Source organism: Polyodon spathula, chromosome 3, assembly GCF_017654505.1.
Source record: "Polyodon spathula isolate WHYD16114869_AA chromosome 3, ASM1765450v1, whole genome shotgun sequence".
Classification (NCBI taxonomy): Eukaryota; Metazoa; Chordata; class Actinopteri; order Acipenseriformes; family Polyodontidae; genus Polyodon; species Polyodon spathula.
Genome location: NC_054536.1, coordinates 65,654,673 through 65,673,683, shown reverse-complemented (window position 1 = coordinate 65,673,683; position 19,011 = coordinate 65,654,673). Strand labels below are relative to the sequence as shown.

The window sequence follows — 19,011 nt, the reverse complement described above, 5'->3', positions numbered from 1 at the left end:
TCTTCCAGACACTGCTCAGCAAGCCAATCATTACAATGAGCAGATGTTTCTATTGATATTTGGTAAAATATCTAGCAGCAAAGCGAACATAATACTCTGCTATTAATGTCATGTTAATCAATAGCTGCCATTTGGCTTGTATGCAGTGAAGCGCATAGAGGGCTTTTTTTATCAACAACATTATCCTAAATAGATCGCTTACAAAATAAACACAAAACCATGTTAATTAAACTAAACGTATAAGGAAAGCATATGAGCTCTACAAGTTAAGGATCAAGCACCAGTGAAATAAGTGAACTATACTGCATGTTCCAGAAAAAAAAAACCAATGTATTGTATGTTAACTGTAAATAAAATATATGCATCCACTAAACAAAAAGAAACATTATTTGTCAGGCTGGTGGGTGCTTTAGAAACTTGCTGCTCTTAGATGAGATTTTTTAGCCTCCGTGGGTTGCTTGGACCTTTGCCACATATTTCTCATGGTTTTAGCATTTCGCCCATTTTTAGTCCCACTAGCTCTATCTATGCTCTTTTTTGTTGTCCTTCAAGTGCCTTCTGATCCTCAGCAAACGGTCAGAATGTCCAAAGTATTTTCAAAACAAGAAGGACATGCTGTGGAGTAGTCCCACTCACTGCATTCTTTGACACTGCTGTCACTGTGGGTGCTGTGCTACTCCTTACATGGAAAGAGGCACATTGTACATGACCTGCATGCAGCACTACACCAAGTATTAAAAAGGCTACATTTCAAAACTGCCTATATATGTGTGTTTGTGTGTGTGTGTGTGTGTGTGTTGATTGTGTAACCTTTTGTAAGTCCTTGCTTTGGTCAGCAATGCTTAATACCTATTTTATGTGTTTTTGAGTTTCCATTACAGCTACAGAGACCATGCGCTTCAATGCCCGACAGAAAGTGATAGCCACGGGTGTGTACAGTGTCAAGGGTGACAGTACATGAGCCAAAATGCAGTTTGTACACTAGGTTCTGATGAGCTTGGTAACCAATAAAGAAACCAAAACTATAGAAAACAACCAGAACGAATGCATGCAGGAATAGTGTGTACTGTAATAATTTGTCGATCTGTAGCCATAAAGAGATGTACTGTGAGGTGCGTTTTAATATTTCAGCTGATACATAATATTTTATCCCACAGATTAACTTTCTCTCACTTAAGATTTAAAACATATAAGAATGTGTTTGTTTCACATTGCATCAAACACTGTCCTAAACTGATTTAAAATCAGATTCTCATTCATGTAATTTTATTTATTTTTTTTACCCTTTTCTCACACAAAAGGTACCGGTTCTCCCCCTACACAAGAATTCATGGAAGGTATTTATAGCTAAACTGTTTTCCACAATGTGACTAGTGCAGAAACTGGAACTGAAAGTTTTTCTCAGGGTTATTGTGTGTGTGTGTGTGTGTCTATCTATCTATCTATCTATATCTATCTATCTATCTATATATATATATATATATATATATATATATATATATATATATATATATATATATATATAATATAATAAGTCCAACAGATTAGATCTCCCTATGACTAGATACTGATTTCAGTGGAGACCTCTAAAGTAGTGGACACCATTGGTAAGCATGATACTATATTATAATTAATTGTTTACCTAGAAACTCATTTTCCCTGATAAATTTAGGGCTGTAAGTGTCGACATTTAATTGCTCTGAAAATTAACGACTTACCTTCGAAGGATATATATATATATATATATATATATATATATATATATATATATATATGTATATATATAAAATTGCAGAAACGTGACTTATATGATGACAGACTTCAGTCTCCTCATTTATCTTGCCACCAGACACCCCCGATACGATTACAGGCTTATTAGACAAACTTTGGTGTAGGTTATTCCTTATGTAATCTATACATCCCTATTTGAATCTAGTCCAGTAAATTAATGAAGTCTTTGTATGAGACCTGGCCTAAATTGTTTACAGTAATGAGCAGACCTCATAAAGAAAAACGTCTCTAATCCAAACTAATTGGCACCAGTAGCTGTTCACAGGTCAGGTACAGATTGTGTTTATTAAATTATAATATATGAAATTCTTGATCACAAAACCTCTAAAATGTATTTCAATGCAGTCCGTGTACATTAAAATGCAATATGAAAAATGCGCTGTGCAAAAAATACATAAATAAATGCAATAAAAAAAGATAATAGTGTGGTGCCTTTTAGAATCTTATTAACAGGCCTTTCAAGACACTACACTTTCTTGCATTAATCTTCATCCTTCAATTTTGTCAGAAAGACAAGTTTCTGATGCCCTGTCTGTTTAAGATCTGTCAGAGCTGTGCCTAAACATCACTGTCTCTTCTTCAGAAACCCAATCACTGGATTCACTGTGGCACTGTAATTCAGTATGTTTTCTACCTGTGTTACTGGTGCACATACTCTTACATAACTTTCCTGAAATTCTCCAGTTTATGCTCATTCACAATAAATTAGTTATTGCTCCCAGTCTACTTCATCACCCTTCCCACAGACATTTCTATTTGCCCTTTTAAAGACCATGAATTTCACATCACTAGTTTTTGAGCCCTTCACTTGATATGTTAAATTGGCCCATTAAGCCTCTGCATGCCTGCTTCAATTGATAAATATCTTCATTACTCCCCTGTTAAAATCCAATCCCTTCCAGTAATATGTTAAATACAGCAAGAATGTTATGCTTTAGGGCAATGTATGCCGTGCTTCATTTCCATTTACCTTGTTAAACAGCTTGTGAAAAGTTGCAACAGTAAGATACCTTTCCAAAGTATGTGGTGATTTTCATTCATCAGGTTTAAGTAAAGCAGATTTGGATTATATATTTTTTTTTTTTTAATATTGATTCGTTCTGAATACATTAAACCCACCCCAACTACTGAGTGGCAGCACAGTCTACATTTCTATTGGAGACTCAGCTTGTTAGATTTAAAACAAGATTACAATTAGGAATGGATGCTTGTTCGCAGGAGTTAAACCTGTATTACATTTAAGATATAGAGGATTTAAAACAGAATTGCAAATTGTGATGAAATGTAAAAACATGCCTACACACAAAAACCCCAGAAGAATGTGCCTGTGACTATAAGGATTTCGTTGCAGTAAACAGCAAAGGAATGAAGGTACCACTTAAGTGTGCTTGTACTGAAAAAAAAAAAAGAAATTTGAAAAGTGACCGAAAACAATAATTTCATGAAGTAGATAAAAAGCGAAAACCCCCAAAAAATGATTTACATAAAATTCAAAAATAGCTACAAAAAAAATGAACACAGAAAAATGAAATTAATAAAAAACAAAAAACTGCAGCCCTAGTTATAATTCCTGCCCCTGTATGTATTTCTATGTCAAATAAAGTGTCAAGTTAAGCTGGAAAAAAATGGTTGGAAATACTACCTTTTTGAGTATTGCTTGAACTGTTGAAAGTAAAGCTGTATATGCTTGCATTCCTCATTGGTCCCAATCTCTTACATTATGTAACCCAATGTTAACAAACCGGCTGCCTCCCCCATCTCAGTACCTGATCTCTTCCAATGTATCTGTAATAAAGCGCCTGGAAGGATTTTTATGGAAGAATGGTTTTATATTATAAAATATCAAGAAAGCATAATTCAAGTAACATCAGGGTACCCAAGGCCACTATTTGCTTGCTGAATGACTTGGTAAATTACCTGACTGAGTGAGTGCCAGCTGGCTCCCACTGTAAAGAGTTATTGGAATGTGTGGATTGCCATATACTGTGTGAAACAGTCCTAAAAAGGGGGATACTTCTGTCAGCTTGATAAAGGACATATTTGAGGGTACTGACTTACAATACCAGGGCCATGCATCTGAAAAGCTTTATGAAAAACGTTGTAAGGTAATTTCAGTCGTGTCCTGCAACTGATTGACTCCTATTAGCACGTTGTTGTTTTTTTTGTTTGTTTGTTTGTTTTTGGTGCTGATTTCTGGTTGTTTTCGACCCCTTCACAACAATTGCCTAATGTCGAAATTCCTTACCTTTTTTTTTTAAATCAATGTGCAAAATGTCAGAGGTAATTTGCGTTGGCCATGCCCAATCTTCCAGTGTTCTGAGGGTGAGAAACTATTACATTGTGAGAGCAGGGTGATGCATTATAGTTTTGATGTACAAACTGCAGCCAAAAAGCAGTGTAATGCATCAGAGTAAGGAAAAATGTGTGCACAATAATGGTAAACTTTTCTCAATACATTTTTCAGTACCAGTAATTAATTTGTTTTTAACTTGTGTTGTGAAGTTAAATCACCTAAATCTATAACCAGAGAATTAAATATTACCAGAAGTCCAGCTTACTTTCTGCCTGATGGCTCCACTTGTTGATCATCCAACATTATATGCTGGTACTCTGCCTTTTTCCAACAATTATGCATTGGCACAATACAGCTATGGAAGTCATTTTGTTGTGTGCATTTACGTTTTACAATCCAACATCACATAGGAATAATATTTGTTTCAGAAACAAATCCTATTTTTTGGCTATTTTATATTATCATGGTGTCTGGTAATTACACTTTGACTTTGACACAGTAGTAGTCAAGTAAATATACAATAAAAGTTACTTTTCTTCTAGATCTAAGTGCTGCCTTTGATACTGTAGACCATTCCATCCTACTGAATCATCTTGAAAGCACAGGGGTGTTGTCTGGCCTTGTCCTATCCTGGTTCAAATCTTATCTTCTTGATAGGTTTCAGTTTGTCTCAATTGGGAAGGTAAAATCAGCAGTATAGTAAGTTTGTCTGTGGTGTTCCACAGGGCTCCATTCTAGGTCGCTTGTTGTTTTCATTATATGCTATCGTTGGGTGACGTTATCCGCAGACACAGAGTGAACTTCCGTTGCTACGCTGATGATACCCAGCTTAATTTGTGCCTAAAGAAGAATTTCTTCTGTCTGGGTGTTATCTGCTACTTGCCTTACATACATCAAGCATTGTCTGTCACAGACTTTTTTAATGTTGAATTCAGATAAAACTGAGGTTATGCTTGTGGGCTCACAGAACCAACTAATAGGAAATGTGGGATTACATGAGCTTGACCCTTGCAGTCTCGCATCAAAACTTAAACTAGAAATTAAGAGTTTGATCTTTGATCCTGATCTATCATTTAAGACTCACATTAGGGAAGTTACTAAAGTATTTTTTTACCATTTGAGAAATATAGGCAAACTTAGACCAATTATTTCCATATCTAATGTGGAGAGACGAATGCATGCCTTTGTTTCATCTAGAATTGATTATTGTAATGCACTTTTCTCTGATTTCCCAAAACGTGTGGTATCACGCTTGCAGCTTGTTCAGAATGCCACTGCTGGAAAAGTTAACATATTACCTATGTTTTGGTCTCTTTACACTGGCTCTCTGTGCAGTATAGAATTGATTTTAAGATGTTCCTGTTAACTTACAAGGACCTGAATGGATTAGCACCTAGTTATTTGCAGGAGTTACTGACCCCGTATCTTCCAAACCACACTCTGTGATCACAGGATGGTTGTTCCTAGGGTCAACGAGCAACACAGGAGGGTTTTTTCTTGGAGAGGTCCTAAATTATGGAATACTCTGCCTTTGTTTATCAAGGACCGTTACAGTTTTCAAGTCAAGACTAAAAATGCACTTTTATAAAATGGCTTTCTTAGTGGGTTTTAATGCAACTAAAATTGCTGATTTTGTATTATGTGTATGGTGTAATTTACTATACAGTGCTTTGTGATACTTTTTGAATAAAAAGCACTATATAAATGCAATAGATAAAGAAAGAAAAAATTGCATATATTTTAAAAAGGAAAGGAAAAATACAGTACACCCTCGCTATAACGAACTTGTTGGGGTCCAAGCCTTTTGTTCGTTATATCGAGGGGTTCATTATAGCGAAAGGACAATCAAAATGAAGGATAAACTGTTGGAGTGAGTTAATGAGATGAGATTGTGAATAAAAGTAGAATTACATGTACCTGTTTGTCTCATGTATGCAGTATTCTGCCTTTGCTTTATCCTATTCATTAAAACAAAGTATATAAAGAAAAAATCCCGAATTGAAGCTTCACTTTTAGTCAGTCAATCTGACATGAATCATTTCAAAGTGGACCAATCCAACCTTAATTCAACATGCAAGAATCCAAAACTGAACTTTTATTATGCGTATGAAAAAAAGCTGTCAGCTGACGGCACACGCTTCAGTGGACAGCGTTTGCTCATTTTCGCAACTTCTGAGTCAGCGCTGAGCCTAAAATAAATATTGGATATGCCAAATTGGGAGAAAATAAAATAATTGGAGATTTACTAAATTAAAATAATAATGGTTGCTGAACAAACATAAAAAAATTGCTTTTTGACAACCTATATTCACGACAGAGATATGCTTGTGTTACTGCTTTTTTCAAACAATCAATATAGTTTCCAGCTGTGTTGCAACATAAAATGGTTTTTATTAAGACAAATGAGTTGATTTCACTGTGTGTGTGCAGATTCAGCATCACATATTTGAGAACTAGGGGTGCACAGAATAATCGTTACTCATGCTCATTATTGTCTTTAAGAAGTATTCATCGGCAGGTATCCAGTAAATCCATTCATAACATTGATTTCAAAACACAGAAAACTGTCTCCCTCACGTTTCCAACTTAGTACCAATCGATTGCAATTCACTTCCACATTGAGTGTTTTAAAAACTGATTGGAAGATTATTTTCCTCTCATCCTGGGCGCTGAAAATGAAAAGTCAGTTTACGGCCTAGGTACTCCAGCACGACAGTAAAAAATGTGATGCCTGCATTGAGCTGAACATGCATAGTAGATAATAAATCATGAAGCTACTGTCAGCCAATCAAAACACCAGATTTCAGAACATTCCAGAACATCTTATTTTTCCATTAATGTCGTCTTGTGCGTGGTGGACTTCCAACTTCTACCTCAGGTTCGCTTGGTCCACTTGACCACCCAAAGTGTTCACAAGAAGATGCTTTTAAACCATTAGAGAAAGGGTGCCTGATTTCATGGATTTATCCAGCACCCTGTAGATATTTGTAATATCAGGACTGTTTTATTTATTATTATCTTATAATAAATAAAACTGGCCTAGTGCTCAAATATATTGCATATTATTTTGGGAATATTGTCGTGATATCATCTTACAAAGCAGCATTAGGACTAGAATACAGCAATAACAAATAATCAAGATTGACACTGAATATTGATAGAAATGCATTATCCAGAACCAACATTCTGTCTGGCTAAGTTAAGGCAGCTAACAGCTGTTCGTTCTCTGCAGGATGTTTGGTACATATCAAATGAGAAGTAAGACAGGAAGGCAGTAATGCTTATCATAAGCACTAAGGCCTAGATTGCTGAATGAATTGGATCAGTGAAGAACTATGGGGTGATTTAGAAAATAACAAAGGACCAGATGGTGCATATTTATTTGGTTTTTTTTTTTTTTTGGTAAAAGGACCCATCTAGTAATTTCAGTTTTTAAACTATGCAAATGTGTAATGCCAAGTTTCTGTCACATATTACTGTAGTTATATTGTTTACTTTCTCAAATGACATGTTTAGGTGAATCTGTAAATACACAATACTACAGAAAAAAAAGTCGTAAGGATGAGCTGGTCTTCACATTGAGCTGCACAAACCTTATAAAAGGTTTAGCACGGTGATTTTGCACTGTATTTTTGTAGTTTTTCCATGCTTTTCCTGTGGTTATACTATGCATTTACCATTGTTTACTGTGGTTTTTCATGGTTTTTAATATATTTAACCAAACAATCTCCATAAAACCTCTAAGCTTTACCATACTCACCAATGCTTTACCATGCTTTAACTATGCTTTGTTACATTTTGCTATGCTTTTACTATGTTGTACTTTTATAAGGAAAGGTGTGAGTTTGCTGTACTTGATAGAAATAGTAGTAAATAGTAGATTTAATGTTGCAAGAAAATTAGGTTTTGTAAAGTAATAGGAGTCTCCATTTTTGTTTCTTCGTTGGCTAAAAAGATAATCATCATTATCATTAGTTTACCTTAGATGCTTTAGTAAACTGGGTAGACTTGTTCTGACTGATGCTACAGTAGTTGTTAGTCGCTGCATTTACCCTACCATACCTCTGGGATCTTTAATCACAATAAGGATAGGACTTTAATGGGGCCAGGTGGCAACATGAATACATTGTTTTGTATTGGTATTTTCACCTGACCCCATAGTCCTGGGACATTTTAAGAAAGGTCAAGTTTTTCAACCCACTTCTAAACCACCAAAACTGAAAACGTACATGGTAAAAATATATTTAGCAAAGTAGTACAATTGCTCCGTCATAATACAGATCTTGGAATTCACCCAAAATTTGTTTTGATATATCTTTATAATTGTGTGTGTGTGTGTGTGTGTGTGTGTGTGTGTGTGTGTGTTGGAAAGTTAACCAGACAAACAAGTAGCTAACGTGCGGTGTAATTCAGAATGTGCGCGAGAACACGTGAATTAATTTCTCTTGTTAAATGTTTTTATCTTAATGGCAACACATGAAGCTCTCCTCACGATATTCAGAGTCGTTCTTTTCCTACTTAGTAAGCAGACAGGGACATTTAAATATCCCCGCCCCTAAGTGACTATGAATTCAGTAATCTGCATTGGCACGGCCGATTTCTTTTCCTAAATCAGAACAGCATAGCAACACATTTCCTGAAAAGAACTGCATAGCAACACATTTCCTGAAAAGTACGACAAACAGATTGTGAGGAACACTGTCATGACTTATGCATGTAAACACCGCCAAAGAGAATATATAAATACAGTAGTGGTGTTATTTAAACACACCACTGTGTAGATCATTATGTCATGCCTCCACTATATTAGCAGCAACTACACGTATAATTTCACTGTGTAGATCTCACGCTCAAAATGACAAAAAATTCTAATTGCTTAAATTAAAACAGATTCTATTGAAACAAATTTGACTCCTGTGTTTAAAGATGGGTGGCAAAAGACATTATGAAGATAGGATCATACATATAATTAGAGGTTATTATCAAAAACTGTACTCTTCTGACTGAAGTAATACTATACATATTTTGACAGAAAAAAAGGCCAAGAATTTTGAAAAGTGACCGAAAATAATAATTTCATGAAGTATGTAAAAAGCGAAAACCCCCCAAAAATGATTTACATAAAGCTCAAAAATAGCTATAAAAAAAGATAAACACAGAAAAATTAAATAAATAAAAAAAGAAAAACAGAAGCCCTAGTTAGAATTCCTGCTTTCCGTACTTTCCAGTGCCCTTGGCTCTTAATGATTAATTAATCCCCCCCCCCCCCCCCCCCCCATGTATTTCTACGTCAAATAAAGTGTCAAGTTAAGCTGGAAAAAAATGGTTGGAAATACTACCTTTTTGAGTATTGCTTGAACTGTTGAAAGTAAAGCTGTATATGCTTGCATTCCTCATTGGTCCCAATCTCTTACATTATGTAACCCAATGTTAACAAACCGGCTGCCTCCCCCATCTCAGTACCTGATCTCTTCCAATGTATCTGTAATAAAGCGCCTGGAAGGATTTTTATGGAAGAATGGTTTTATATTATAAAATATCAAGAAAGCATAATTCAAGTAACATCAGGGTACCCAAGGCCACTATTTGCTTGCTGAATGACTTGGTAAATTACCTGACTGAGTGAGTGCCAGCTGGCTCCCACTGTAAAGAGTTATTGGAATGTGTGGATTGCCATATACTGTGTGAAACAGTCCTAAAAAGGGGGATACTTCTGTCAGCTTGATAAAGGACATATTTGAGGGTACTGACTTACAATACCAGGGCCATGCATCTGAAAAGCTTTATGAAAAACGTTGTAAGGTAATTTCAGTCGTGTCCTGCAACTGATTGACTCCTATTAGCACGTTGTTGTTTTTTTTGTTTGTTTGTTTGTTTTTGGTGCTGATTTCTGGTTGTTTTCGACCCCTTCACAACAATTGCCTAATGTCGAAATTCCTTACCTTTTTTTTTTAAATCAATGTGCAAAATGTCAGAGGTAATTTGCGTTGGCCATGCCCAATCTTCCAGTGTTCTGAGGGTGAGAAACTATTACATTGTGAGAGCAGGGTGATGCATTATAGTTTTGATGTACAAACTGCAGCCAAAAAGCAGTGTAATGCATCAGAGTAAGGAAAAATGTGTGCACAATAATGGTAAACTTTTCTCAATACATTTTTCAGTACCAGTAATTAATTTGTTTTTAACTTGTGTTGTGAAGTTAAATCACCTAAATCTATAACCAGAGAATTAAATATTACCAGAAGTCCAGCTTACTTTCTGCCTGATGGCTCCACTTGTTGATCATCCAACATTATATGCTGGTACTCTGCCTTTTTCCAACAATTATACATTGGCACAATACAGCTATGGAAGTCATTTTGTTGTGTGCATTTACATTTTACAATCCAACATCACATAGGAATAATATTTGTTTCAGAAACAAATCCTATTTTTTGGCTATTTTATATTACCATGTCTGGTAATTACACTTTTAACTTTGACAAAGTAGTATTCAATTCACGTGTAAAGCCAGTGTTTAAATTGATATACATAATGCTAGCAACTACCAAGAGCCCATCTAGGGGATTTATGTGCCAAATGCTTTACCCCAGTAAATGCAAAGCTTGGGTGTGTATAACATCAATTCCAATGTGTTTCAACCGCTGTTCGTTTGGGCATGCGTTCTGGTCTCCCATAAGCAGGAGGTAATTCTAGTGTTTAAGCATGGTAATGTTTTCTCATTATTGTAATGTTTCATAAGGGTGAGGGGTAGCTCAGTTGTAAGAGATAGTGATTTGAGCTCCTATTTATAAAATTAGCCATGACAAGGACTTTGCAGACTGAAAGGTAAACGATATTGCATGAACAAAGCAACGATAAAAAAAAATATTTCTGCTTCATTTTTGAAAAACAGTGTGGGTTCAAACTAAAGGGAACTCTATTGGTTGCCATTAGAACAAAGGAATTACAACTTCCAGCAACCTGGAAACAGACCTGGGCTTTTGAAAACAGTTAAAGCGCTTTCCCTGGACAAGAAGTTTTAATTCGTCTAGATCTAAATGCTGCCTTTGATACTGTAGACCATTCTATCCTACCGAATCATCTTGAAAGCACAGTGGGGTTGTCTGGCCTTGTCCTATCCTGGTTCAAATCTTATCTTCTTGATAGGTTTCAGTTTGTCTCTATTGGGGAGATAAAATCAGCATTATGTTACTAAATTATCTTTTTAGCATTTGAGAAATATAGTGAAACTTAGACCAATTATTTCCATATCTAATGCGGAGAGACGAATGCATGCCTTTGTTTCACCTAGAATTGATTATTGTAATGTACTTTTTTCAGATTTCCCAAAATGTGTGGTATTACTCTTGCAGCTTGTTCGGAATGCCGCTGCTAGAATTCTGACTAAAACCAGGAAAAGTGAACATATTACCCCTGTTTTGGCCTCTTTACACTGGCTCCATGTGTAGTATAGGATTGATTTTAAGATTTTGCTGTTATCTTATAAGATCCTGAATGGATTAGCACCTAGTTATTTGCAGGAGTTACTGACCCTGTATCTTCCAAACCACACTGTGAGATCACGGGATGGTAATTCCTAGGGTAAACAAGAGCAACACTGGATGTAGGGCTTTTTTTCTTGGAAAGCTCCTAAATTATGGAATGATCTGCCTTCGTTTATCAGGGGGGTGGGATGGGGGATTAGATCGGCCAGGTCCTCGGCTCACCGCACACCAACAACCCCTGTAGTCTGGCCGGGCGCCTGCGGGCTTGCCTGTAAGCTGCCCAGAGCTGCGTTGTCCTCCGTCGCTGTAGCTCTGAGGTGGCTGCACAGCTGACGGCACACACTTCGGAGTACAGCGTGTGCTTGTCTTCGCCGCTCCCTACTCAGCGTGAGGCTAAATAAAACTGTTAAACTGTAATTTGAAGCTATTTCTTTAAATGTGCCCATCATGTTTTAATCATCCAAACCAAGCAAACTGTTTGTTAACAAAAATGAAAAATAAAAAAGAATGTCCACATTTTCTGTGGTACATTTGTAAGGGATTCAGAACTAGGGGTGTGCAGAATACTTGTTACTCATATTCATTATTGTGTTTAGAAGTATTTATCTGTAGGTATTCAGTAAATCCATTCATAACAAGTTGATTTCAAAACAAAGAAAACTTTCTCCCTCATGTTTCCAACTCAGTACCACATTGAGTGTTTTAAAAAACGATTAAGATTATTGGAAGATTATTTTCCTCTCATCCTGGGCGCTGAAAATGAAAAGTCCGTTTACGGCCTAGGTACGCCAGCACGACAGTAAAAAGTGTGATACCTGCATTGAGCTGAACATGCAAAGTAGATAATAAATAATGAAGCTACTGTCAGCCAATCAAAACACCAGATTTCAGAACATTCCAGAACATCTTATTTTTCCATTAATGTCATCTTGTGCGTGGTGGACTTCCAACTTCTACCTCAGGTTCGCTTGGTCCGCTTGACCACCCAAAGTGTTCACAAGAAGATGCTTTTAAACCATTAGAGAAAGGGTGCCAGATTTCATGGATTTATCCAGCACTCTGTAGATAGTTGTAATATCAGGACTGTTTTATTTATTATTATCTTATAATAAATAAAACTGGCCTAGTGCTCAAATATATTGCACATTATTTTTTATACAATTGGGAAGCCTGTAGCATATGTGAATATTGTTGTGATATCGTCTTACAAAGCAGCATTAGGATTAGAATACAGCAATAACAAATAATGACGATTGACACTGAATATTGATAGAAATGCATTATCCAGAACCAAAATTCTGTCTGGCTAAGTTACGGTAGCTAGTAGCTGTTCGTCTTCTGCAGGAGTTTTGGTACATATCAAATGAGAAGCAAGATAGGAAGGCAGTAATGAACAGCCTAGAAAAAAAATGGTATCATTTATGAAATGCTTATCATAAGCACTAAGACCTAGATTGCTGAGTGAATTGTATCAGTGAAGAACTGATGGGGTGATTTAGAAAATAACAAAGGACCAGATGTCTATTTATTTATTTGTTTGTTTTTTGGGGGAAAAGGACCCATCTAGTAATTTCAGGTTTTAAACTACGCAAATGCAAATGTGTAATGCCAAGTTTCTGTTACATATTACTGTAGTTATATTGTTTACTTTCTCAAATGACTTGTTTAGGTGAATCTGTAAATACAAAATACTACAGAAAAAAAGTCATAAGGATGAGCTGGTCTTCACATTGAGCTGCACAAACCTTATAAAAGGTTTAGCACAGTAATTTTGCACTGTAGTTTTTCCATGCTTTTCCCGTGGTTATACTATGCATTTACTGTTGTTTACCATGGTTTTTCATGTTTTTTTAATATATTTCACCACACCATCTCCATAAAACCTCCAAGCTTTACAATACTCACCAGTGCTTTACAATGCTTTATTTTACCATAATGTACTTTTATAAGGGAAGGTGTGAGTTTGCTGTACTTGATACAAATAGTAGTAAATAGTAGATTTAATGTTCCGTTTTCCATCTTCGTTGGCTAAAAAGATAATCATCATTATCATTAGTTTACCTTAGATGTTTTAGTAAACTGGGTAGACTTGTTCTGACTGATGCTACAGTAGTTGTTAGTCGCTGCATTTACCCTACCATACCTCTGGGATCTTTAATCACAATAAGGATAGGACTTTAATGGGGCCAGGTGGCAACATGAATACATTGTTTTGTATTGGTGTTTTCACCTGACCCCATAATCCTGGGCATTTTAAGAAAGGTCAAGTTTTTCAACCCATCTCTAAACCAACAATTGACTGAAAACTTACATGGTAAAAAATATATTTAGCAAAATAGTGCAATTGCCCCATCATAATACAGATCTTGGAATTCACCCGGAATTTGTTTTAATATATCTTCCTGCTTCCCGACTGGAGAAATAAATAAAATCTACAAATGTCGCTTAATAAAAGTTTGATTGATGGAAACGATCATTGCAAGAAATAATCTTGAAAGAAGTGTACTTTTGATAGAATTGCTAACTAGTAAAGTAAAGCAATTACATTAATTTCAGCTCCAGCCTATCACATTTGGATTAAAATGTTTCCTAATATCAATTACATCAAGAGGAGAGCTGAAAAACCTGATATGTTCCATACCCTATTCACACTACCTAAATAGTGCTAGACCGACACACTTTGAAACTGTGAGATTGCCTTACACTTCAATTGCTTTTTTCAAAAGTTCTAGTGTAAATAGGTCAGTGGGACTTATAATGGTAGATATTGGATTGTATTAACCTTGGTACACAAAGAGAATGTATACATGGAGTAGTGGTTGTATTTAAACACACCACTGTTAGAAGGGTATTCTCCTCTGGACTGGTCTCCCTGATAAAAAAAAGGTTTCTGTCCTGCTGTAAAAGAAAGTACTTTTAACGACAGGTATCGCTAAGGAATCCGGTTTATTGCTGCTTTATATGATAGGGATAAAATAATGTATTTTCAACAAATCCAAACAAAACATGATAAACACTTTTATGGTTTTCTACATGCTAGACATTTTCTGCATACAAATATTGTGCTCCCTCCAGGATTACCTGTGCTGACCCCTGTGGATAATATTATTTTAAAATTTGTGAACTCCAAAAAATGTATATCTTCTTTCTATTCAGTGATAGTCAGAGTATTTCAGTGGTAGTTGGAGTAATGTCAGTGGGGCCCTTAGATCTTGGGAGAGGGATTTGGGTGGATCACAGCTTTTGTGTCTATTGGGGAGCACACAAAAAAAAAAAACATAAGTTGTCCCTCTTCCAACTTAAAACATGTCCCCCAATCAGACATCTAAAATGCAACCACCTGGTCTTATTTTCTCACCTTCAGAAAACATTAGTCATGACATTTTTAGCTCACAACCTCCCTTTGCACACACAATATTGTGTGCTGCCTCCCAATAATAACACACCACTTCACACCACTCTACAGTATTTCCCTCCGCCCTTCCCCGCTATCTTGCTGTAAAAAATACTTAATGGGAGCGTCAACCTCTTGAAAGCTTTCGTTCTTTCTCATGGACTAGCATTGAGGTCGGAGGAGTTCATCTCGACCCAGAAAAAATCTAATTGCAGATAATTATGGCATTTTCCATTCTTTACATTTGTCCATAATCATTTTTCCCAATACGTTTTGAAAGCCCTGCAAAACAATCTGGGGATCAATTACCAAAGAAGTGGAAGGTGTATGTTTCCCTACAGATGGATATATCCCAGTGAATGCTTTTCGACTGTGGTCTAAACAAGTGTGTCTAAACGAGTCAACACTCTATGGGGTATAAACTTCTAAATCCATAGGAGTTATGTTTTTTCAATTGTATTAAACACATAGCTAGAAAAGGTTTTTTTTTTTTTTTTTTTTTTTTTTTTTTTTTTTGACACAGCCTCCTTTGTAATAAATAACTGTATGCAGCAACACAAAGAACAACTGTTGTGAAAATATTAGTATGCAGAGTCTCTGGTGCTTTGTTACTGCATCTATCTTAGTACAGTATCGACATTGTTCATTTGTATTTTGTAAATTGAGACTAAACCTGAAATTCTGCAGCTTTATACGTTATCAATTATCACTGCTTAAATAAATATTCAAACATTTTGAAATCACACAGCTATAACGTTATTTACTCTTTTTTTAGTCATCTTAGGCTGTGTATTGCCCCTCAATATTAAGGTTTAATTTATGTCTTTTGTAATAATTAAAGAAGTCTTGTTGTTCCGGGTTGTACTGAGGCAAATTCCATCCTGCTTGCTTTAACTAAATCTGGTTGCCCACCTCCTTAGTGCCAGATTAGTACTGAAAATCTTACTGTGAAGCAAGCAGCTTCTATAAGACGATGAAACTGGGATGCTTTAATAAACACAACATTTCATGTTAATTTATAAAAGTATGTGATCTTCACATTTAGACAGCCATTCGCTTGTAACTTTGCATTGTTCCCTTCCTGTTCGGAATTGTTAGTATTGTTAATACTTTTTAAAGGATTTTTAGGAACGATTAAGGATGCTCTGTCTTTAATCCTCTGTGTGTTTTCTATAAATTAACTTATCTGTGGGCCTTTTTGCCTCACGAAATGAATAAAAAGGGTCTAATTGTTCTCCTGCTGTTTTTCATAGGCCAACATTCATAGATCACCCTTGTTGTTTGCAGGACATGTAGAGGCAGATGTGAACCAGAACAATGGGACCTCCTCTGAGAAGACAACGGTGACAGACTCCAAGGGTGTAGCAGATACAGAGAATGCCTGGAACGAGGCCAACACAGCTGACCACAGCGCAAGTCGCCCACACTTGGTCCGCCTCTTTTCCCGGGATGCACCAGGCCGTGAGGACAACACCTTCAAAGATCGCCCATCGGAGTCAGATGAGCTTCAGACCATCCAAGAGGACAGTGGAGCAGCTTCCGATAGCTCGGATATTACTGAAATCGAGCCAGAAGAGTTCCCTCAGGGCCACTGAACACCACAAATGGCATCTACAAGCTCCACAGACCAAGCAAAACACGGAGGCAAACCCAGGGGACAAAGGGACGCTGGTCTACTGGACCAGCTGGGAAAATTCTTTGGAGGTGAAAAAGAAGTATCCAGGAAGGGATCGAAAAAGGTGAGCTTTGAGAATTAAAGGACATAATTTTTTTTTTTTTTTCTTTTTTTTTTTTTTTTTTTTAGTAGGTTTAGCCAGAATCTCGGTAAGCTAAAGGCAACAACACAGAAAAACATGTATCATGCATTTGTTTTTTTTTTAAGTTCTTATAAAAGGGTATCATATTTACAATACAACATGAAATATCCTTGAATATACTGGAGAAATGGTATGGGTGTGGTTTCAGACCTGGAGAGGCATACAAAATGACCTACTGATATATCCAAATGATAGATTTTCAAATACTTCATAATGATAAACTGTTAAACAACTGAGGTATCAGAAAAAGTTCAGAATCTACAAGTATAAAACCTCTTTTCAATGTCAGCTGTCAAACCGTACCCTACCCTATTCTGTGTAGATAATGACAACAGAGTCATTGAATGCATCAGCCGTTTCTTGTATTTTATTTTGGCTAATTTGCTAACAGGGAGGCATATCCTTTTACAGGAGATTTTGTTTTTAAAAACAAATTCAGGGGACAGTTTTAATATAAAACAAGAAAGGAGTTTGATTTGCTGAGACACAGTACAGTACAAATGAATATAACCAGTAATTACATGTTTTCTAGAATATCTGCTATACTTCAGCAGCAGTACTTTGCAGAAAACTGCTTTGCTTACTAAGTTTTTGTATTGTTACTGAGGAGGGAGAGAAATTTATTTAATTGTAATAAAAAAGTAAAATTGTCAGTATTTTACAAAAAAAAAAAAAAAAAATGTCATAGTAATTAATAAGAGACTGACAGCAAAACTAAGGACAAATATTTGTTTCTTCTTCTGCTTACTTATAGCAACAGCAATTAAGGAAATGCAGTTAATCTCGCTGTTATGCTGAACCAGGTCTCATTTAAGCTAGTTTTGCAACTGCTGAGGGGTGCTGAAAGATGGAAATATTGAATGTGATTCAGTGCCAATTGAAACCAGTAGTGCAAGTACTTGATAGGTCTCACTTTTTTAAAACCAGAAAATAAAGTGCTTTTGTAGTTTTATTATAACCTGTCACATCTTTTTGGATTGGTCAAGGTACCATAAATACTTTTCAGAAGGACAATGAAGCCATGGAATCTTAACACATTCAAAAGTTCCATACCTGCTGTATAGGCCACTTACTCACAAGACTCTGATGTACTTGCACCAGTGGCTCTAACTGTATTACCAGCCATTTTTCCAAGCAATCTCTTAATAAAGTAATTTAAGTGTATTTGGGGTTATATAGAAGGGGAGTAACTGTGAAATGAGTGTTCTGCTAAGATGATTTAACTTGGAGGGTGACTCCCATGGGTTGCCTTTTAATGTAACACTGCTTCATCTGTGGAGTGCCTGGTACTGCAAATCATTGTAATTCCTTTCTTTTGTCAACTGTTCTCCCAAGATCACATTAAGCCCATCTAAGCTGCCCACTCTCCCTTTGTACTTTGCAAATTTAGAGTTGATGTTAAGATAAAGTACTTTAAACATTTTACACAGAAGTCCTTATGGCACACTGAACTCTTACGGGTTTATGGGAACTATTGAACAGCACCATTTTCTATACAGTGTAACTCTGTTTAATGTATACCATTGACATTTCCTTATTTCAAGTGATCTGCAGTGAAGGCTGTCACACTGGTGTTCCTGAATGCAGAGACACTAGTTGTGTATGTTCTATAGTGAGTAAAACTGTCAGCTCTTGGCATACAAACCAGAAAGACCTGTTCCAGTTTGTTACTTACAAATCGTTTGGTTATTATTTGTCTTTAAGAAATCTATTAACTTGGTCAACATTCTGCTGTGTCACATCTATTTAAGGTTTTCTAGAAACCGATGTTAAGGGGATGATTATCACTTTATATACTTTTACATTTTATTTGTGTAAAATTGTACCTGTTCCTGACGACAGTCTTTTTGTTTCAGTATCACCTGCCAAATTACCATTAGCATTTAAATGTATGAGCAAAACCTGCTGCTGTTAAGTTTTTCAAAAGTATTATTAAAGGTGTTTTTAATTAAGGGTGTTTTTTTAAGTATTCATTGGTTTTTAGTGGTAAAGATGTGGGACTTTCTGTGGTGTTATAATGAACCACAATTGCTTAAAAGTATTTCCATTGTGTATTGGGTATTTGACACTGTATCATTATACTTATTGTACTAATATTATCATGCATACTCAGTACTTTGCTTTTTCACTGTGTAAGACCATTGCAGAATCCAGGGGTGCAGCTGATACTGATCAATTGGGCACAAATTACAATATGGTTCCCTCCCACCATATCCCTGTTGGTACGAC

The 19,011-nt window shown here is 36.0% G+C and overlaps 1 protein-coding gene across 1 annotated transcript in view; it reads left to right on the top strand.

The window, feature by feature from the left end:
- LOC121313326 (myelin basic protein-like) overlaps positions 1-19,011 on the top strand; it is a 96,985-nt gene that overhangs the window by 53,811 nt on the left and 24,163 nt on the right. The window contains 2 exon segments of the mRNA XM_041245734.1: positions 1,302-1,337; positions 16,253-16,704. Of these exon segments, the coding sequence (XP_041101668.1) occupies positions 1,302-1,337; positions 16,253-16,704 (488 nt within the window).